This window comes from Leopardus geoffroyi, chromosome D1 (assembly GCF_018350155.1).
Source record: "Leopardus geoffroyi isolate Oge1 chromosome D1, O.geoffroyi_Oge1_pat1.0, whole genome shotgun sequence".
Lineage (NCBI taxonomy): Eukaryota > Metazoa > Chordata > Mammalia > Carnivora > Felidae > Leopardus > Leopardus geoffroyi.
The window spans coordinates 25338920-25360998 of NC_059329.1; the positions used below are offsets into that span (position 1 = coordinate 25338920).

The 22079-nt window shown below is 46.5% G+C and overlaps 1 protein-coding gene across 6 annotated transcripts in view; it reads right to left on the reverse strand.

The window, feature by feature from the left end:
• ETS1 (ETS proto-oncogene 1, transcription factor) overlaps positions 1 to 22079 on the reverse strand; it is a 132725-nt gene that overhangs the window by 52811 nt on the left and 57835 nt on the right. The window contains exon 1 of one of the 6 annotated variants that reach the window (XM_045483444.1): positions 14726 to 15217. The exons of 3 other annotated variants lie outside the window; for them this stretch is intronic. In XM_045483444.1, the coding sequence (XP_045339400.1) occupies positions 14726 to 14807 (82 nt within the window). In that variant the 5' untranslated portion in view covers positions 14808 to 15217. Of the gene's footprint in view, positions 1 to 14725; positions 15218 to 22079 lie in introns of those variants that run through there. 2 more of the 6 variants (XM_045483446.1, XM_045483443.1) reach the window with 2 other exon arrangements.

Below are 22079 nucleotides of genomic sequence, written 5' to 3' on the forward strand. Positions count from 1 at the left end.
ATAAAGCTTCTGAGTTGGAAACGTGACCGAAGTCCTACCTCAAGTTTGGTTAAGTATGCGTGAGTGCAGAGAAATACTGTGACTGGAGGCAGGGACTGCTCTGGCCCAATGGTTATGGGGGTGTCAAGTGGAAAATTTTCTGTAACCAGGTTAACAGAAACCACAGTTTTAACAACCACTGAAATAATAAGAGTGCTGTCAGCAGGGAAGATGTGTGCAGAGCACGGTGGCCTAGGAGATAATGGTAAAATACCATTTACTGAGACCCTGTGGCAGTGGAAAAGTATTTTACAGGAATCACCTCAAATCCTTACAACAGTTCTGAAAGCTCTTTATTAGGATCTCCACTGTAAGGATCATTTTTGAAAAGCAAGGCTTTTCGACACTTTGCCTAAGGACAAGTAAGTCGGCAGAAAGCCTGAATTCAAACCCAGGGCCGGCTCACCTCAACCCTGTCCTTCCAGGACCCCATGATGCCTGCAGTGAGGGACATCATTAAAACCCACATCACGAATGACAGACTGTGATTTGGGGACAAAGATTCCTCTCTATGGAGCAACCTAAATGTAAACCCCTTCCCTTTGACTCAGATGGGATGTGGGAAAAAGGGAATGTGTCAATGTGTGCGTGTGTGTGTGTGTGTGTATAAAATATATATAGGTATATAGATATGAAGATCAGGGGAAGAAACTCATGGCATAAACAAATCCACCTGACAAACAGAAGAACCAAATACAATTACTAAAAAAGGGTGCAGTGCATTGAGGGTCCAGAAGTACACGCAGGAATTTCGAAAAGATTTGCAAATAGATTTATGACTGGTTTGTGTAGGAGGAGCTTATCTCACACCAGCTTTTGCTGTATTACTTTTTTAACGTTTTATTTATTTTTAAGAGAGACAGAGAGAGAGGCAGAGTATGAGCGGGGGAGGGGCAGAGAGAGAGGGAGACCCAGAATCCGAAGCAGGCTCCAGGCTCTGAGCCGTCAGCACAGAGCCTGACACGGGGCTTGAACTCACGAACAGTGAGATCATGATCTGAACCGAAGTCAGACACTTTACTGACTGAGCGACCCAGGCACCCCCAGCTTTCAGAAATTCAAATATTAAGTCCTTAGAATCAGTTTGCCCATAAAAACACTGAAAATATTCTCTTCTTAGAAAGCAAGGCAGCCAAGGGCCACCGGAGACTGGACTCATCTTTGCTCCTCGCTCACTGTCTGCAGCACGTCTGTGAGCATCACAACGTGACCAAACCCTATGAACCCAGAGGCAAGTTGCCAGGGCGCAATCTCACTGAAAAAAAACCAACATCGCTGTTTTGTTCATCCAGCACCCCAACTCTCTGGAGACACTGAAGCCAGCCTGGAATTCCATATTCCCCCCATGAGCCCATCCATCACAGAAGAGTATAGGTGAGGGCATAGAAAAGCCACAAAGCTCCCCAAAAGAAGCCTTCGGAAATCCAGAAATAAAGAAACAGATACTTGATTTTTCAAAAAACAAAAAAAAAAAAATCTCCAACTGAATCAGAGGTTAACGCCAGGTCTTCCATGTAGACATTGATTCATTCCATGTGTGTTTATTTATCTACAAACATTCCTGTTGCATCAAGTGGCCTCAAGGCCGAGACTTGTACCTCTGAACATCCCCTCCCCGGAGAATTCTAAAGGAAGGGTGGAGCTCCTCCTTCATTCCTCGATTTCCCAATCTGAAAAATGGGGGCCAAGGCTCCAATTCTGTATGGGTGTTTGGTGAGTTCAGTTAGCTACTTTTCATGTGTGTATTTTGAATTTGAAAATGCACAATGAAAAGTCTGGGAACTATTTTTTTTTTTTTCTCTCTCCCTGTATTACACATACCAGCGGTAGATATTTATAGATCTACTGAATGTTTTCTTCCTTACCCTGGTAATAATGAGGAGCCTAAAGAGCATAAAGCACAAAACGATGTGCCAAGAATCACAGCTTTCGATAAGAATGTTAGCAAATTTGCTCTCCCAACAGATTCTAAGTTGGTAGGTCTTTGTAATCAGAGAGATCTAAGCTCAAATTTGTGACTCGAAAGCTCTAAGGCCTCCAAAAAACGAACTGAACCTTTCCGAGAGTCAGTTTCTTATCTTCGAAATGGGGATGAAAACACCAACCTCACCAAGTTGTTTAAGGAAGGGGATTATTTGTGCAAAGCACCCCGCCGTGTGCCTGGCGCATAGTGGGTGCCCTATAAATATTAGTTTTACTTTTCTCTCATTTCTCCAAACTGAAGCCCAGATACACACAAAGGCCAAAAACGAGCACCCGGCAGTTCTGAAGAACGTTCGGTTGCCATTGGGAGGCAAGGAAGGTGTGACACTGAACTCTTGTTCTTATGCAAAATCAAGGAGCATTTCCTGTACTCACACACATGACTCATCCCAGTTCCTATGTATTCAGTACTGCAACTCTGTCTGTATCATCTCTCCCACTAATTTAATAGCATTCCCTGCATCACCAATGATTCCAGAAGACTTTCCAAACCTGAGCTCATTAACTCTCCTACTCTCTCCCAATGAGAGGCAGCTCACTAGGAGTGAGCACCCTTCTTCCAGAAGAATCCAGAGATGATGCTGAAATGTGGCGACAATCTGGCAGCCCAGAGCAAAAACAGACACAGGTATCCCCATTCTGATACCCCAGGCAATACAACGTAAAGGATGACCACCTATAAGCGGACCCGTCCAGTTTTCAGCCCAGAAAATGTGCACACCAGGAAAAGGTTAAGACCAAGGACTCCTTAGGATTGACCCAAACTACCCACCGGTGGAGAGCAGAGAGCCAAAGGCCCAATCCCGTTTGAGAAGGAGACACACTGTAGCCACAGGAAGATATGCCTTAGAGACTACATTTTCCTGGCAAGCACTAAGTTCAAGTGCCGAGGTTCAAAAGGACCAAACATAATGTGATTATCTCCATTTTTGGTGCAATCAGGGTACCACCCTCTCCTCCCCGTTAGTAACTCCTCTTGCCCTATGATCCAGAGCCCCCCAAGGGCCCTGCTGGCTACTCAGGATTACATTCCCCCCCAAGAAAACAACAACATGCCAAGGGGGACGCTTGTCAGTGTAATCACCTGTCACTCCACGGTGGAATGCTCTAGCTTCCTGAACAACCAACACAAGGAGGGAGGGGCCTTCTTTTTGCTGCTAAGGAACAACACATTGTATTAGAGGGGTAATCAAATATAATTTCGCTAAACTCCAAGTGTTTATACCTGGTGCCATAGCAAATGCCCCTGCCCCAAATGGAAACTAGCGGTGGGGAGGGGGGGGGAGGGGGTTAAAATCCACTCATCTAAGACGTCATCACTTCTCATATGGCTCTTTGGCACAATTCTTTCCCATAAAATGCAGGAGGAGATTCAAAGGTTTTTGTTTTTCGGTTTTAGGGGTTTTTTTTTCCCCCTCCGGCTACCTGAGGTTTCTGCCAGTCATTAAGATGGACCTCATTTGCTAAAACGGGTAAACAGAGGCACAGAAGATTATATATTTCAACACAGGGAAACAGACGGGACAGGAATTCTTTTCAAAATTCTTTATATTGAACAAAATAATGTATTTCCCGAAGTCTAAGATCAAGCCACCCCAGAGGGAAACTGCCGATTTGTCTAGAAGCCTGTGGAGTAATAACTCACATTTTTTTTTTTACTTGAGAAGAAACTAACTTGCCATCCTACTTAAAAGTTGGCCAGTGGGTTGGCATCTTGGAAAGCTATGCAGATTTTTCAGATCCTATGTCAGAGTCGTCGGTGAAACCCACTCAGAGCTCAATAATGAGCCAACTGTGTGGGACCCACTAACTACATATAAAATATGTGGAGGAAATCTATATCTAGCAATAGAGAAGAGGGTGTCCTGTTGGCATTTCTGATCTCGAGCTAGTGTTCATTACCATTACTATCATTAGCCATGTATTTACCAAGTACCATAGAAATAGTGAAAATATATGTGGCTGAATGGAAAAGTCAGGAGGTGTGGAGGAAGACAGCTTCATGTTCTAACTCTGCCACTTACCTACCATGTAACCTGGCGAAAGAAAACTTAGGATCCGCCCTGCAGGTTCCCCATTTGTAAAATGTTCCTAACCCAAAGAATTACCTCGAGTGAGCGTCAAATGTGGCGAAGTCACGTGTCTCCCTGTAAAATCTCTGCCAAATGATAAGCAAGTATCAAGTGAACCGGTCAATCCTAAGCCCAGACAGACTGTAGTGTTTCCCCCAAATTCAACAAACATCCAAAGATCTATGCAAATTCTGGAGGCAGCACACACAGAACTTCAGAGTTCATGGGTCTGAATCCGAACCCCTACAATCACCAGCCGTGTGAGCTCAGACAAGTTGTGTGACCTCTCAGTTTCTTCATCTGTGAAATGGAAAGAATACGCGGCTAGTAGAGATTAGGGTAAAATAATGAGGTCCCTGGCACATCAGTATCTTGACACATTCATAAGTTAGCACCTAGTAACTAATAGAGAAAAAAGGAAAAGGATCAAGAGGAAATGAGAGACTCTGTCCCTATGCACGTAGCAGTAGATAAAGTCTACCTTATATTACCAGTGGCAGTTTTTCTTGTTTTTCCCCAAACTGGCATGCCACTGTTGGTCTGCCTGCTGCTGACAGAAAAGACGAACTGTGACAGGCTTTTCTCAAAATGTAGAAATAACATGGGGCACCTGGGTGGCTCAGTCAGTTAAGCGCCCGACTTCGGCTCAGGTCTTGATCTCGCAGTTCGTGAGTTCGAGCCCCGCGTCGGGCTCTGGGCTGACAGCTCGGAGCCTGGAGCCTGCTTCCGATTCTGTGTCTCCCTCTCTCTCCCTGCCCCTCCCCTGCTCATGCTCTCTCACTCTCTCTCTCAGAAATAAACACTAAAAACATATATAAGACAAAAAAAGGAAAGCAGGGAGGTGTTGACTTTAAAAAAAAAAAAAGAAAGAAAAAGAAAAACGATTTTCAGATAACAGCTGTGTGCAGGTGACACTCTTCCACGGCAGCAGAGAGCGGCCTTTGCAAAGCCAGGCGGCCTGTGCTCGCCACACCCCGACACACACTCGCAGCTTCCTGGACGGCTGTGGAGACTGAAGCAGGTGGTGTCCTGTCTGGCTCGGACTCCACCGGACGGCCTGCGCCCCGCGGAAGGGTCAGCCGGTTGCTGCGCAGACACCATTCCCCACAAGGCCAGAAGCAAGCGGGCCCGGGGCCCTTCCCTCTGTACAAACAGGAGGCAGGGGCCTTGACTCGCTGACTATGTCAGGAAGAGGCACTGAGGTGGCTTTCAGCAGAACGCATTCCTGCTGCAGGAGGGGACTGTTTACCTACCGAGCGAGCAGCGCACGGAGAAGTGGCAGCTTAGACGAAATAAGCTCAGGGCTCAGACCACATGCTCAGCCCTGGGGAGGCAGCTGGGGCCGGCTGCTTCACCTACCGGACCCCTAACCTCCATCTCCTCCCTCCCGATGAGACCCCACCCTGGAACTGCCTTCCGCTGCAAACGTAGCGAAGGCTCCTGGAAGGAGGAAGCCGTCTCAGGGAGGGGGACCAAGAGGAAGGTATGACTCCTGGCCCAGTGTCACCCCTGAGGCAACGTGCCCGGATTCTCCGACTGCAAACGAGGCCAGGAATGGTCCCGGACACCTCTCTGCAGGCAAGTTATTCACCTTCGCAGATGTATCCCAAATTCTCCCACTGATGGAACTGTGAGGAACAGAATTTGAGGATTAGGAGGAAAGCATCCTCGTTTGGCCTACCCCTTGAATGACATTCTACGCTCCCTCCGCGCCTGAATTATCTTACATGTTATCTAGAGTCATAAAATGTCAGTGTTAATGGGGCGCCTGGGTGACTCAGTCGGTTGAGCGTCCAACTTCGGCTCAGGTCACGATCTCGTGGTTCGTGGGTTCGAGCCCAGCGTCAGGCTCTGTGCTGATGGCTCGGAGCCTGGAGCCTGCTTCGGATTCTGTGTCTCCCTCTCTCTCTGCTCCTGCCCTGCTCATACTCTGTGTGTGTCTCTCTCTCTCAAAAGTAAATAAACATTAAAAGAAAAAGGGGCGGGGGCGCCTGGGTGGCTCAGTCAGTAGAGCGTCCAACTTCGGCTCAGGTCATGATCTCACGGTTCATGAGTTCAAGCCCCACGTTGGGCTCTGTGCTGACAGTTCAGAGCCTGGAACATGCTTCGGATTCTGTGTCTCCCTCTCTCTATGCTCCTCCCCTGCTCACACCCTGTTTCGCTCCCAAGAATAAATAAAGAAAAAAAAATTTGTTTTAATAAAATAAAATAAAATAAAATAAAATAAAATAAAATAAAATAAAATATAAAATAAAATAAAAAATAAAATGTCAGTGTTAAGAGAAACCTCATAGGTCATCTTCTCCAGCTGATGTATTTGACCAAGGAAGAACTTGAGGTCCAGAAAAATGAAATGACTCGCCCAAGGTCACAAAAACAAGTGCAAAGCCATGGCTAGCACCCAGGGTTGTGGACTCTCCAACCAATGATGGGCCCCCCAGAGGACACCCTATTCACTCGACACACAATATGTATTCCTACTGTGCTGATGAGTCTCCTGTTCCATCCATGGAACCAGTATTTCAAGGATATAAGACAACCTGTGCCTCATGTACAGAATTCACTTCAATTTTAGGCAAGGAATAGCCACTAGACAGGAAAAACATATAAATACTGAAAGTATAAAGGTCATCGCATGGAAACTCTTCCACCAAAAATTTCCTGTGATGGAGTTTCTGAAGGCTATTTTAAAATCCGACTCCAAAACACTCTTACTTTAAACCTGAACGCTGAAGTAATGAATTTCCCCAGCACTAAACTGTCATCACACAAAAAAGTCATTAGAGAGGAGCCGTTACAGTACCTGGCACCCAGTTTAGAGTTCCTAAATGCTTCAAAAACCATGATCTGCAAACACTCCCTGGGTTTAGGAATGCCCTTGCCTGACCTAGATTCTTTATTTTTCATTTGTACCTTGAAAATACGTACCTGATTGATTCTGTCATCTTCTCTGAGGTTTAACGCCTATTCTGATAAACTGATACAGAGGTTTTAACAACTAACAGTACGAGTAGGAGGTAAAGTAATGCTACCAAAAAAAAACAATTCACCCCTCTCAGAAGCCTATTCAATGTAACACTTCTCTGTCCTTAAAATCTCCCTACCTTCAAAGGCAAAATTCATCCTGAGATTCAAAATGTTCTTACATGGGTCCTGGCCTCACACTTCCTTCTCTCTTCCCTTTCTACAATCAAGGTATTTTTCTTCATATTTATGTAAGCCTTTCTTTTAACTCTAAACTTTTGGCATTCATCCCACACTGTTCTATCTAAAATAATCCTTTCCCTGTTCTTACGCCCCCTTCCAATGCTTCTGAAATAGCCACGTTCTCTCTAAAGCTGACCCGTGAAATTATTCTAGCTGAGAAGTGTTGGAAGAAAGAACCCAACGGGCCCAGGAAACAGAAATAATCATTGATCCACACAGAGTTCCATAAATTCACACAATGGTTCTCCTGCATGTTTAGCCATGGAAGCATCTGGAACACAGGGAAGATTCCATCTGATTATCCCTGACCAGCCGTGCATCTATGAGGGATTTAGGGGGTTCTGAAAAGATTCCACGGCCTAAGAGTGGGAACAACAGAGCTGAGGTCACCCACTTGACCACCTGAGATGGGTCCCTATGAGGAGTTTTCCAAAAGTCTATGAAATAATCACGTGAATTCTTGCATTCCTTTCTTTAAGTATTTCTTCTTGTTCCTTTATGAGTTCTTTCTTACTTTCTTACTCTCTTCCTGCCCTCATTCGTTTTTCTGTCTCTTCCTTTTTAGCCAAAAGGGATGTTGCAACTGAATCCACCACTCCCTTCCTCCTCTCCTAAAGCACGAGGGCTTGCTTTTTGCTTTTGTTTTTACCCACTTTAATGGTACCAAAAAAACTCTTTTTTTTTTTTCCTTGCCCTTTTTGATCCCACCAGTAAAACTTCTCATCGTGGACGCGCATTAAGGCAAAGCAAAGCAAAAATGTTAATTGTCTTTGCTTCTGTAATGATGACATTTCCCCCCTACTCGAAAGTTCATTTTCTCTCTCTCTCTCTCTCTCACACACACACACACACACACCACACATACACAGATACACCACACACATACACACACAACCACACACACACTACATGCAGAAAGTTTACAGTTCCTCTGCAGAACCTTGCAAAGCAAAAATCAACAGCTTAGCATAGCTACCCAAAGCTACCAAAAGGTTTCAAATGCCTGAGGTGGACTTGTTTGAGGTTGATTTGTAGTTGTTTCTCAGGCTCTGAGAAATATTATATTATGCGTCAAAAACACATTTAAAAATATAACTCATGGTTGGGGGAAACCACACTGAACTTGAATTGCTTCAAACTCTTAATCTGGTCCTCGTAGCTTAGTTTGGAAGGTCTAGCCCCCAAGATTAGCGACTGAGAGTAGGTATCATAAAGAATATTATCATCTCAATTCAGTGTCTAAGTAGTGTGACCCTCGTTTGCTGGGAGAGTCTCAGTTTATGTACATCATTCTAGTATCATTATTCACAGTGCCCATCACACTCTCAAAAGCGTCCCAGTTTAGACAGTAAATTAAATGAACTCACTACCTGTACAACAGCAAGATCTGAAACCCAATACAAAACTGGCCAATACTACTTTGGGCCTTCAAGCACCATCTGCATCAGTATTTTACAAATCTCAGGGACAAAACTAAATGCTACAGAAAAGGACAATTGAAAAGAGGTGATAGGACGGTAAGAAGTGCCCCGTGACAGGCTTGGACACAAGCAGCAGAAACTGGAAAGCACCTGGGAAATATGACGAAATTGGCCAAAGAATCAATAAATATTTATGGCTTGACCAGCAGTATTTTGAGTGTGTCTGTAAGCATGGCTCCCTGCCAATGAAATTGGATATACTGCAACCTCCAACACAGACCAATTTCTTTTCGTATCCGCACAGAGACTCCAAACTACACAATGAAAAAAGTAACACAGATAGGCACAGGGCTTCGAAAAGTAGCCAAGTAGAAATAGCCTGTTAATGCAATTTGAAAAACATCTACCGACCTTTTGAAAAAAGATGTCTTTAACCCAACTGAAAAAAAGCAAAGCCATAGGCACATGACCAACAGAAATGATACATTTGGGAATTGTCTTGATGTTCCCAGTGCTGAGTTAAGAGCTTAGCAGCTGTAAGCAAAGAGTGGGCCTAAAAGGCTGTGAACGTGAGAGCAAATCTTATAAGAGATTCTGTCTGAGCGGAGAAGTGGGACCAACATTTCATTCTGGAGTAGCCAGATAAAAAGATGGAGACTGTGTTGTCAATATACAAATCCATCTCTACAATGACTGTGTGGGCCCGAGGATGTTACTTACTTGGGAGAAAATGCTCCCCATAAGGCAGTGATAGAGGGAACAATACCTACCCCATGGACAAGTAATCAGGACATCTGTTTGTTCCCTATTAACCCTGGGTCGTAGAGGGTTGGTGAATCTTCAGGCAGAATCCCAAAGCTCGCCTTTCCTCCCTGTGCCAAAATAACTACAAACAGCCCCCTGACCCACGGAACGGACTTGAAAATGCTACATTTTAGTTGGAAAAAATAAAACATCTGGTGCATAGACAGAAAATGTAGGCGCCTATGGCTTCTTCCGGAAGCAGGAAAATTAAACTACAACCGAACTAAGAAAACACACTAGTTGCTGATCTATGTCTCTCATCAACCAGATTGTGAGTGAGATTCTCTGCAGAGCTGTGTCTGTGATACAAGAGGCTAAACAGGCAGCATCAGGAGGCTCCAGGAAGGATGTGAACTTGGAAGTGACCATCATCAGCTGGCCACCTGTGACAGAGCAGAAGACATCTGGGAAGACATCAGACAAACAAGAACCCGGGTTCTCCGCGTGGTGGTCCAAGGCAAGCATTGCTCGAACCTTCAAGCATCTTCCTACGGCAACACATCCGGACTGGCAGGCCTGGAGACGGTCTGCAGAATAGGCCCTTTCCCTAAGGTCAGAGGAGTCATGCAAGGAGGGAGCCCTGTATCTCCTCAGCCCCCAGAGCACCCACCATCACTGCTTTCTCGCACCTCCTTTTAATTTCCAGAGTGTCTGTGAATAACACGGGGCTTCTATTTTAGGTATAACATGCCTGCAAACAGCTCATCAGTTTGTAAGTTTCTAACAAGTGTGGCCTTGGGCAAAATTATGTATCTCTTTGAGTTTCCCATTCCTCATCTGAAAAATAGATAAAAAAAATAGCTCTCCCCACCTGAGTCCGGGTGAAGGGTCACAGTGTTATTTTATGGGAAAGTCCAGGCTCCATGCATGTTTCAGAGAAATCCCTGTAACTTGGGAGGGCAAGAGACTACCTCCAAAGCAAGCTCATGGAATGCCATGATAGCCACCGGTTATTCATTCCGCAAACCAGAGAGACGTCTGTAATTATGCTGTTGCTATAGCCATTGTAGAGTTATCTGTGCTCTTTGAAATAGAGAGCCCTGCTTTCCTGAAAAATCCTGACCTATGCTAACCAGCTCTCTCTGCCTTGTAGAGATTCTGCTGGAGCCCAGAGTAAGCCGGGCTCTGGGAGGCTGCCCATGGGCTGGTTTGTCTCCTGGGGGCGGGAACCCTCCTACAGGGTGGTCTGGTCTCTTTAAGAAAGAAAAAAAGTTACATAGACCGAAAAAAAAAAAAAAAAAAAAAAAAAAAAACACACAGCAATACAAACCAACCAAAAATGCCAGGAATGCAAGCTTTGCCAACCAAATAAATAAATAAAATGTGAGATACTTTATAATAACTAGACATGATGCATTTCTCAACTCTGCATAATTGAAACACTACTTTTCCGTCAGCCCTTCAAAAGTCCCCCTGACTCCTAGTCTTGGTGGCTCTCTTGCTTGCTTAGAGATAGCACTGATAACCCCCATCACCCAAAGCAACTGACCAAGCCCCGTGCCTTAGCAGAGAGTTGGGACCTCGAGGTACTTGGACACTCTGAAAGTTACCTGGTTCACTGTGTTTGCTCCGTGGGCCACAGAATGGAACCTCACTGGTATGAGATCTCAGCTAAGGAGATGAAAAAGTTCTCTTCAACTTTACATTCTCTCCCAAAAAAGGAGATGAGGGGAAGTACATTATACAGCAACAGCCCCTATTAAACATTTCAAGGGGCCCCTGAAAATTCTACACTGGTTTTCTGTTGACTTGTTTTCTAGTTAACTGTTTAGAATCTACTTGGGGTCAGTACTGCTTTAAGATTTTGTACACCTCAATAGACACAATTCTCCTGGCAGCCCTGTGAGACAGAACAACTATCACACTCATTTTGCGGATGCAAGAGCTAGAGCACAGAGACATGAAGTAATCTGTCCAAAGTCACACAGCTAGTAAGTGGCAGAGCTGGGATTCAATCCCAGACAGGCTGGCTCCAGACTCCGGGCTCTGAACCACTGGGCTTGTTAGTCACTAATGGAGTGTGGTCCTCGGGGGTCTGGGAGCACAGTGAGCTTAATAGCCTGGGCAACGCTGCCCGTTTTTCTTGTCTACGCGGATGACGGCATAAAGACTGACCAAAGGGACGACCGAAGGAACACATCTTCTTCCTGTCTCTGAGGACTCTGTGGGTGTCTGATGGAGGACGGGGGTGATCCTTTCATTCTTATAAAATAGCAAACATGGAGAATCAGCACTCCTGCTCCTCCCTGAGCATTTTGCTCACCTCACCAGCAAGGTGGAGTGGAGAAGGAGGGGAAAATTAAGCGGCTTGGGAATGTATTTGCTTTGGCACCCAGCCTCCACCCTTCTCAGTGAGCTCCACACCAAGAGGGAACTCATGGACTCTCCATGGCTTTGTTTCTTTTAGCCCATGTAAGACCGGAGAGCCTTGCCATCATATATTGCAATTAGAATGGCATACCCACTTTACACTTACAAGGAATATGCAATTCCAATGTTATTTCAAAGCGTAGGTTAATTTGGTACTTAAAGTTGTTGGAAATCTGGGAGGTCTCAATCTAGAAGAAAAGTGTAAAAAGGTTCAGGATCAGGTCCTAGCCACAAAAGGCAGGCAAAAAACCCAGGACTCCCATTTCAGCACCTACTTCCCTGCTGCCTCTCTTTGGCTCCTGGATTTGGGGAGGGAAAATCTTGGTTTAATTATTTAAGGCAGATAAGATCCCACACTAGTTGTCTCCACACATAAGAAACTAAACAACCCAAAGAATCATTGTGAAAAATATTTAAGTCACAGCTGTGGACACAAAGCCACGCTGTGAGAAGTTAAACTTTAAACACATGTCCTATATGGTCTGATGGGCAAAGCAAATCCCCACTTAGCCAGTGTCTTCTCCACCCCCCAACAAAGGCAGCAGCCATGGCGAATGTTTCTTCTATCCTTGCACCTGCAAGTTTAAGCCTCAACCGACGTTTCTTTGCTGAGCTTTTCAAATGTAATTTTCAGTATCACTCAAGGAAGGCAACATACACTGAGAAGTTAGAAAAGGGATTAATTTTACCTTAGCCACGGGCTAACTAGATTTTCTTAAGTGACTTACCTTCTCTGTGCCTCTATTTTCCTCTCTAAGATATGGGTACAATATTCACATATATGCTACCAAAAATCCAGAAAAAAAACAAAACCGAAAACTTCTATATATATTTTCAAGTTTCTCCGTCTTCCCCAAGATAGTGCCAGAAACCAAACCTCCTTACGATAAATGGCACAAGGTTGCCCAATTTCTCTGATCCACTGACATTTTGTTGTATTGAAGGATGCTTACAAAACCTGACCAGTGGCTTGTCAACCTTTTCTGGAAAAGAGAGGCATTGTAAAGATTCCTATTATAATAGATGCTGACTGTAGCATTAGGGCTTCCTGTCCCCAGTTTACAGATGGGAAAGCTAAGCAAAGTTACTTGCCCGGGGGCTTATTTTTTTTATCAATAACCAAAATAACAGCGCCATATGCTCAAAATCTCTAGTGTTAATATTAACTTATCCCCCAGATCACCTCAGCTGTTCACTGTGACCCAAAACACGTGGTGCCAGGGGCTCTTCACTCCTAGCCCCTGAAATCCACTGTAGGTATGAAAACTGACCAGCTTACATGCTATTTCCCAGACAGCCGAATCTGTCTCTTCCCCATAGGCATGCATACAAGCAAGCCATTCTTAAGGAAAGAACCTACGAGATGAGCTTATGTCTTGGCTGCGAACTATCATTTCTTTCATGCATGGTTTGGTGCAATTGTGACTAACAGAATTTATTCTGGCTTCCTTGAACCCCAAACACAACCATCACAGCAGCATCACTTCTGAGCTGTAGCTCTAAGTGCCCGAAATGTCTCCACGGTTCTAGCTGAACTCAGCGTTGCTCTGACCATCAACATCCCTGTGACAACAAACAGTCTTAGCCTTCTTTGTGCACCTCCCAGTGGAACCCCCAGTACCGGGGCTGAATGTGAGGGGGTCTAACAGGAGAGGACATGGTCATCCATGTCTTTATGAACATTTCGGAATGATCTCCAAATGACAAAACATCAGCTGGGCTTGGGTTTGAAGTTTAAGCAGATTAAGAAAGGGTTAAACTAAGCAACTCATTACAGCAGAGGCAAAGAAGCCTGAACCACAGGCGGGAGCAGCTAAACTTATTGATAATCAGATACCACAGAGAAGCAGGTTACTTCTGCGAATTATTTTCCAGGTGGCATCACCTTCGCACTGTATCTTATTATATACCTTTACCTCTAAAATCACTAATTTCTAAAAGATAGCTGGCTGTTGCCCATCCTAAAAGAAAACATCTATTCTTCTCAAAGCGCATCTATCCCAGGGATTCTGGATTCCAAGACAAAATCACATTCCTTTCCTATCCTCTTCTTCAAATCTTTCAAACCAAGGAATTGGACAACCAACCACCAACCAAAGACACAAAGTCGTGTTTGGTGTCAGGACGTTGTTCCCTCTCGTAACAGATCTTTGGTGGCAGAGGGCAAATTTATGGCAAACTAGGAAGATGGGTAAAGTAAGTAACCTGCAGGAATAGAAGCGGGATGTTTCCAGAAGTTAAGACGATCATTTCAGTTCTCCTCCCATGTCCTTGCCCTCAACCCAGAAAAGAGGAGCTAGATAGCAAAGGGACATGTGACAGAGGGGCGCAGGACGGCAAGATGTTTGAAACGTGCTTGCAGGCCAGTCAGTTAGACACTATGTCGGTTCTCACTGCCCAAGGCCCTCCATCTAGCTCCAGCTCTGGTAATGCGGGGGCCAGTGGATGATGTCTTCTGCGGCAGTGTCCACCCCCCCCCCACAAAGCTACGGGAAAAGGCCAGAGCGTTCTCACTCATTTGGAAAGATAAGAAAGCAGGAATGGGGGTGCTGGACATTCTATAAGCTTTTTCCCATTACTCACAAAAACACAGCTGTGAAAATAAATACCACCCCCCAAACAAGGGTCCCAGGCCACCAACAGTCTTCTCTACCTTGCTTCCAGCTGCTCCCAGCATCGCCTTGCTCAGGCAGAAATGAACTGCCTGGAAGGGAACAGTGAAGCGGGGGGGGGGGGGGGGGGGGGGGGGGGGGGGGGGGGGGGAGAAGCGGAGGGGACCCCAGCCTCCTGCCCAAAGCTGGCGTGGGGGCCTCGACAGTCACCACTCACCCGGGGAGGGGAAAAGCTCCAGATCGACTTTTTCCGTCTTGATGATGGTGAGAGTCGGTTTGAGATCGACGGCCGCCTTCATGGTGCCAGGAGTGGGGGGCAGACAGGATTATGGCAAGTTTGCGGTTATTCTTGTTGTTTGTCTTTTTAATGGGGATTAGTAACAGGGGAAAGGGGGACGGGAGGGGGGGGGGAATCCGACTTTCTTCCCTAAGATTTCAGATTGCCGCTGACTTTTCCCCGCGCCCAGAAGGTGCGCGCCCGGCACTCTCCCGGGAAGTTGGCACTTTGCGGAGAAGTGCGCGCGCCCCGGGTCCCAGCCTCGCCTGCGCCTCGCCCCGCTCCTCCTCGTCCTCGCCCCGCTCCTCCTCTCCGCCGGCAGGCAGCTTCAGCTCGCTCTCGCTCTCCGGAGCCGCGGTCTCCCTCCCTCTCTCCCTCCTCTTTAGGGCGTTTCTCGCGGCGCCGAGGCTCGGCGGCCGGGACTGCGCGCCCGCCCCCCCCCCGTCCCCCAGGCTCTCCGCGGGGGGCAGGGGGGAGGAGCGAGGGGCGGGGACGGCGGGGCGGGGGCGGCCCGGGGGCGGGGCCAGAGGCCAGCGGCCAATGGTCGGCGGCGGCCCAAAACGAAAGGAAGGCGGGGCTGGGCTCCGCGGCCGCCGGCGCCCTAGCCCCTGCCTGCTGCCTGCCGGGGCCCAGCCGCCCTGCTGCCTAGAGCTGAACGCGGAGCCGGCGGGGCGCTCCCTCTGCCGCGCTGGGAAGGGCCCAGGGCCGGCGAGCAGGCTGGGTGCAGAGGCTGCCACGGCCGTTGGGGAAAGTCCGTCTGATTCGCCACGCATTCTTGAGGACTTGGTCACCCGCTCCTGCCCCCCCCCCCCCCCAGTAGCAGCATAGTTTTCCGAGTGCGTGTACATCATTCATTCACAAAGACTGACACACAGGACGTGAGGCATGCGGAGGAAGGGGCGTGCGTGCGAGCTGGCGCAGGGGGTTCTCAAGCCAATGTCCTCGAAGGGCTTTATGAGTCCTGGACTGCAGCCGGTTTGTGAGTCAGGAATGGGTTCAGTGTTTCTGGAGGAGCCTTCGACTTTTCAGAGCTCACCCGTATCATGGTTACGAAATGACTTAAGACGAGGCAGCGTTGGAGAGCTGAAATCTTGTTTCGCTGTCCTTGAGAGGGATCAAGCTCAAGGCGGCCTCCCGGAGACCCCTAGACAAAGGCCCAAATACTTCTGTGTTACTGGGAGAGCAGAGAACAGGGCCCCCAAACTGGAATCCAATCATGGGCTTCCATAAGCTTCCAGTTTACCTATAGCAGTGGTTGAGTGGAAGGGGAAGCTATTATTCTTCTAATTATGTAGTTATGGGCCCTTCCTTTCACAGACTCTCTTCCACTGGAGAAAACTGGAAACCCCACAACTACCACCAGCACGGAGAGAAATGTAGAGGCCCTGTGGTTTTGAATTTCTGGAGTACATCATTCACAGCTGTGACACAATCAACAATGCACAACCCCTGTTCCATTTGGGAATTTCGGACACTTTGGACACCACAACGCGATCCCAAATAATTAATGGTTTTGCACTAACACATTGGTTATCATAAGTGGAGGTAGTTGGTTCTAAGTAACAAAGCAACCAGTGAATATAGAGGTACGTACATAGACATGCTTAGGTATAGCTAGAGCCAGACATTGAGATCTACCTTTAGTTAACTAGAAGATTAAGCATATATCTTTCTGAACCTCAGAATAAAGTTATTTTTAATACTGTTTCCTGATTTCTAAGCATATGTTGAACTACCACCACCTGCCTGTTAACTGTATGTAACTGCTGACAAACACTCTCCCCCCTCCCCCCGCCCCATCAATTTGAACACACCTGCTTACCTTTACCTAACCCCAGTCTTGTCTCCTTGAAGCATTAGTAACTTGCAGGTTTCCCACAGCAAATGAGAGAAGGAGCCAGGAACAGAAAATAAATCTCTAGCTCTTGGTTCAAACTTCAGATGATGCCCCTCCTTCAGTAACAAGAGGAAAATATTTGTATGTGATAATCCTAATTTTTGAAGGATTGTTGTAATCCAGCTGTTAGATTTCCAAAAGGTGTGAGAAAACAATGCTGGCTTCCAGATGACAAGAACAGACACTTCTGATCCCGGGAAAAGCTGGGGGAAACCGCTGATGAATGAATTGTACATTTACACGTCCAAATGAGCTGCAAAGGAGAGGATCTTGAACCAATCCTGCCTTGCCCGTTCTGAACACATCAGCAAAACAACTGAGCAAATCAAGAGTTGCTTTGGGGAATCTTGTTTTATTGATGTTGTGTTAAGAAAATGCTGGTATTTTTAAAATCCAAGTGTGAGTACTTCTCTATTTGCAAAGGAAGCTTCCTCAGAGCCAGTCTTTTCTGTCTTCCCCAGAATTCTCCTCAGCTTTCTTCCTGCTGCCAACACCCCTCACCATTAGACACTAAAAGAAGCCACCATGATCAAACCATAAATACTTTCCACTCTGGCAATGGGGGAATTTATTATTTCGGTTCCTTAAAAATGACATCTCTCCTTGTCAGTCATCCTTTTCTCTAACCCAGTCCTGGAGCACAGAAACTCAAAATAGATGAAGGTCCAAATCAAGGAAGGGGTTTAGGTTAAGACAAGAAGGAGGGTGACATAGCCAAAGACCACCACGGACCTCCAGGAAGTCGACTTCTGCCTGACACTGATTGTGAATAGTGAAGTTATCAGAAATTATGCATCTAACTTCGGACCTAACTGAAACTTCACTTGGGACAAGGGGCGCTAGTATAGACAAGTTAAAACATTTTTTACGTATTTGGGATATTAATAATCCAATCAGGCTTGCAAGTATCCAATCAAGTTTGATAAACGAAATTTTTATTCTCTTTATGACACAAGTAGATTCTTGTAAATGTTCTATGAACTTTCGATGGTAGTTCTATCTTACTGTAGCCTAAAAACCAACAAACACCTGGCCCAGTGCTGGACACATGGCAGACAATCAATATGTCCGCAGTAATGAACTGTCAACCTCCTGGTCGCTGTGGGCACCTACTTTGTAACCATCTCTTTCTAATTTAAAGGTTAAGTGAGTTGGCTGTGCTATGGCTTGTGAAGATAAACTACAAAATGTCAGCGACTGTGCCCCTAAGTCTGCTCCTTGTCCCCCAGGGCAGAGCAGAACCCCTGTTCCCCAGCGTTCATGTCCACTTAGTTTCAGTTGTGCCTCAGTTTCCCCACCAGCAAAACAAGATCAGCTGGGCCTTGCCTTCCAGCTACTTGGCAAGTTGTTTCAAGACTCTCTGATTTCGAGGCACTCAAGAAAAATCATCCAAGGGAATTCTTCGCTTTTGTTTGTAATGCAGCAGTCTGTTCCTCCTGTACTTGCGAGAAAACAGAATTGTATCTTTAAACATCCCTGAAACCTAGGGAATTATATCCCTCAAGGGCTAAAACTCCTTAAACTAGGAACCACATGTCAATAAGGGTCAAAACAAAGCTGCAGTGGTTGGGGCATCGGGGAATGCGATTAGATGTTAACGGTATCAAAGAACTAGTCACATTTTTACACAGAATTCTCTCACACACATAGAAGATGTCAAAAACATAACCTTTCTCTTTTCTACTCCCCCCTCAATGCCACGCCAGCCTTAACAAAAAAAGAAACATAAAAAATACACCCCATTTCAAACAATCGTGGAAGATAGACTCCCCCTCTCCACAACTGTGCTGGAATAAGTTATTTGTCTATTTCTGGAATCTTAAGCTTCAACAAACAAAAGAACCTCTGAGTTTTGAGCTAAAATATGCTGTATTGGAGGTAGGTGCAAAAACATTCAGACCACTAACGGCTGATCCAGAACACGTTTATGACTCACAGATGTTGATTTACTGGTTTAAATGTAAGATTTAAAAAAAAAAAAAAGAAAAAGAAAAAAAAAAAGGTCCTCAACAACCTGTCTGAGTTGCGTTTGTGGTTGTTTTTCTCTGAGAAAAGGCAACAGTCCCCATCACACACAGGGACCTAGAAACAGGCGTCTAAAGCTTAACTCTAAAGCAAGTGGTTTCTATGTGATAAGTTGAGTCATTAAAAAAGCACACTGGGGCAGAAAAAGGCCTGGGGCTTTGATATCTACCATTATCAAGCAGCAATAAAATGGCAAATTGGAGATGGAAAGGAAAATGAAAATAACTCTCCTAATTAAACTCTGATGCCAGAAGGCCTGAGGGTCAGTTCAAGAACCCCAGCCGCGGGCTCAGGACTGCTCTGCTGTAGGCTGGCTCTGTGACCTCAGTGAAGCCACTTAACCTTTCTGTGTCACAACCTCCTCTCTGTTTCATGGAATAAAATCACCCCTGGCTCTCCCTACCGTGTAATACAGGCTCATTAGCTATTGTTTAGAAGGTACAATAAACAATGGGCGATAAGAAGTGCTGTTGGGGGAGGGGAGTGCGGGAGTTGGGCAGGAGGTGGGGGCGGGGTGCAGGGAGGGGCAGGACTTAGGGGCTGGTAGGCCCCCGGGGGTGGAGGGGGGGAAGCTTCCACAATAAAACAAAGAGGAGAGTGAGCAGTGGAGGCTCTGGAGTAGGACTCTGGTTCAAACTCCAGCTCTGCCAACCAGCCAGCTGAATTACTACTCCTAAATCACTAACCCCAAAGCCTCAACTCCACCACATTTAAGGTAGAGGCCATAATAGCGCCCACCCTTAAGACTGTTTGGAGGATTAAATGAGATGACACATGCCAAGCCCTTCACAGTGTCTGTCTAGGTCAGAAGATGTGCTCAGTGAAAGTTACATATTGTTACTGGTGTTCGTCTCCAGTATGAGGAAGAATAGCCAAGAAATCATGCTGAACCTCGATGACCATCCCCTTTACCAAGTAACTTGGATCATCTCTTCACCTGAACTGTCCTCGGGGGAGAGATAGGGCGAGCGATCGTGTGTAATTGAAAAAAATCTCTGCAGACCCCTTCTCCTCAATTCCTGATCTGGGAACCTGCCCAGCTTTGGCCTCGTTGGAGACATTCCAGCACTACCTGATTAGAAGAAAAAACCGCAGATCTGTATTTGTTTTAAGAGTATAGGAAAACGGTAGTTCAAATGCAGAAGGAAGATCGTGTTTGTGGCGCCTCTGTGGACACAACATCTTAGGTCCTGGCTTCATCACATGTCGGAGCTAGGTGGGAGGTTCTCAGAGACGGTCAAGTCCAGCCCTCCTGCTCCTACCAGGGGTAAAACATGAGTTTGAGAGAAGAGGTCATTCTGCCCGAGGCCACATGGCCTGAAAACGACAAAGGCAGTCCAGGATCCCGACTGCACTTCTGTCTGTGGCCTCTCCTTGGGTTTACAGATACCACGCTGGCAGAAGCCACTGCCATTCAGCGTGGTCTGTTACCGGGCACTCTGGAGACACAAAGCAGGATCCCACGTACACAGGCACAGATGGATGATGATCCGACTCCATTGCTAGAAACCTGACAGTGTTCTCCGCACCCGCTGTGTCGTCTTTGGGCAAGCCTAGCGCAGGATAACCGCACTAGCGCTCCCTGCGGGAGACAGCTTGGCACGGGCGGTAGGAAGGAAAAGGGTCTGGGTTGGCTCTATTGCTGTCTGCAGTTTCTTTAGACTGTAATTAAGAACCATTCAGCTGCATCTGCAGCCCCAACAATGCGGGATGGATTGGCCCCATCCGTAGACCAAGCGACATTATAAAAGCCACCAGTTTAGACATCACGTATTCCTGTAGCAGCAAATCAGGCTCTGCTCATGCAGAAAGAGGTGAAGAGCTGCCCATCAAGGCTCCAGGGTTCTGAGGCTTCCTCCACACCCAGACTGACCCTGTTTCCTGGGATTGTTGCTCCCTCCTGGGCCTGGATAATGCAGAACGCAGGCTACCCTAGGAGCCTTTGGGGATCATGTAATTTGAATTCCCACTTAAATTGTCCTAAATTGGCCTCTTGAGGAGGTAGAGGGAGGAGAGCATTAGCACAGGTGGCAGGAGAACCAGTGTTCTTTAATAACATGCAGAAGCACAGAACCAGGCTCCTAGCGAGGAGCTCCACGCCCCAGGAGAACGGAATCCCAGCCCCCTCCCGAGGCTGCAGGTGGTTTCATCTGGAGGAAGGCTAAGGCCTTCCTCTGATCTCCCCCTGCTTTTCTCTTGGGTTACAAAGACAACAGCAGACTTCAAAACAGATGTTCTCTGCAGTTGTGGTCTGAATCTTAAATTAAGATAATAAAATTGTGGAATCTTCCCCTTTCCCCCCCCCCTCCCCTGCCTTCCATTTTAAAATGCCAAGACAATTGCCCCCAAAAGACTACCAGTTACCACCCCAGAGACGAAGGAGCAGAGATAGGGTGGAAAAATCTCTCCATCCTGTTCTTGATGTCGTAAGGCAGGCAGAGGAAGCAGATAGCACCAGAAGAAGAAACAGTCCTGACGGGAAAAAGGAAAATGGTATGGGAGGAAGCGCTAGGAAGGAATCTTCTCAGAGAACAGGGAAAGGATAAGTTGGGGTCGGGGGCAGGCATGAGGAGGTACAGTGACAGTTGTTCTGTGCCCTGGTCACTTGAGGACCGAAAGCCCCAAGATCTCAAAATGAAATGAAGGCCCGGTAATGTGTCCCAGTATTGTCACAGAGTCCATTTACTTGTCCCGCATGGCCGACAGTCATGGAATGACAATAAAACAAATCAATAGGAGGTTCTCAAGCTGGAAGAGTTGCAAAGGATACAGAATGGGATCAAGGGGAGAGGATCTCGGGAGGAGGTCACAGAAGATGCAAGGGAAGGTCAAGCTGAAAATCGACACCAAACACAGACTTTCCCCCTCGTGGATGTGGATGTGCTACATGCAAAGAATTTCCCTCCTCGTCCCCACGAGGTGCTCCTCTTGTGCTCAGCAGCCGGTGCAAACACCGAGTGAATATTTGAATGTGCACATCCACCTCCCCCTCTACCTAAAGGCAGCAACCAGTTAGTTTCAGTATCATAACTTCCGGTGCCCAGCTCAGGATGGGAGGAGCTTACTAAACTACACTGATTATTTCACTGATGAACAGGTGACTTCCCAACATTCCACAAATGGATCTTGAACTCAGACATCAGTCTTTGATTTCATTTCACTGACTTGCTCGTTTGTTTGTTCAGTATTGTCAAATGCAAGACTCAAAGTTGCCCCAAAATTTAAGACTTAAAGACCTAGCCACGTGACTCTTTTCCAACGGAAAAGGTCTTCATGAAGTTTGATTCTGTTCCTGTCATCTCCCACCTCCTTTAAAGGAAAATGTTGCTTAAGGTCCGCATATTCTTTTTATTTCTCATCTGAGCCTTTTGG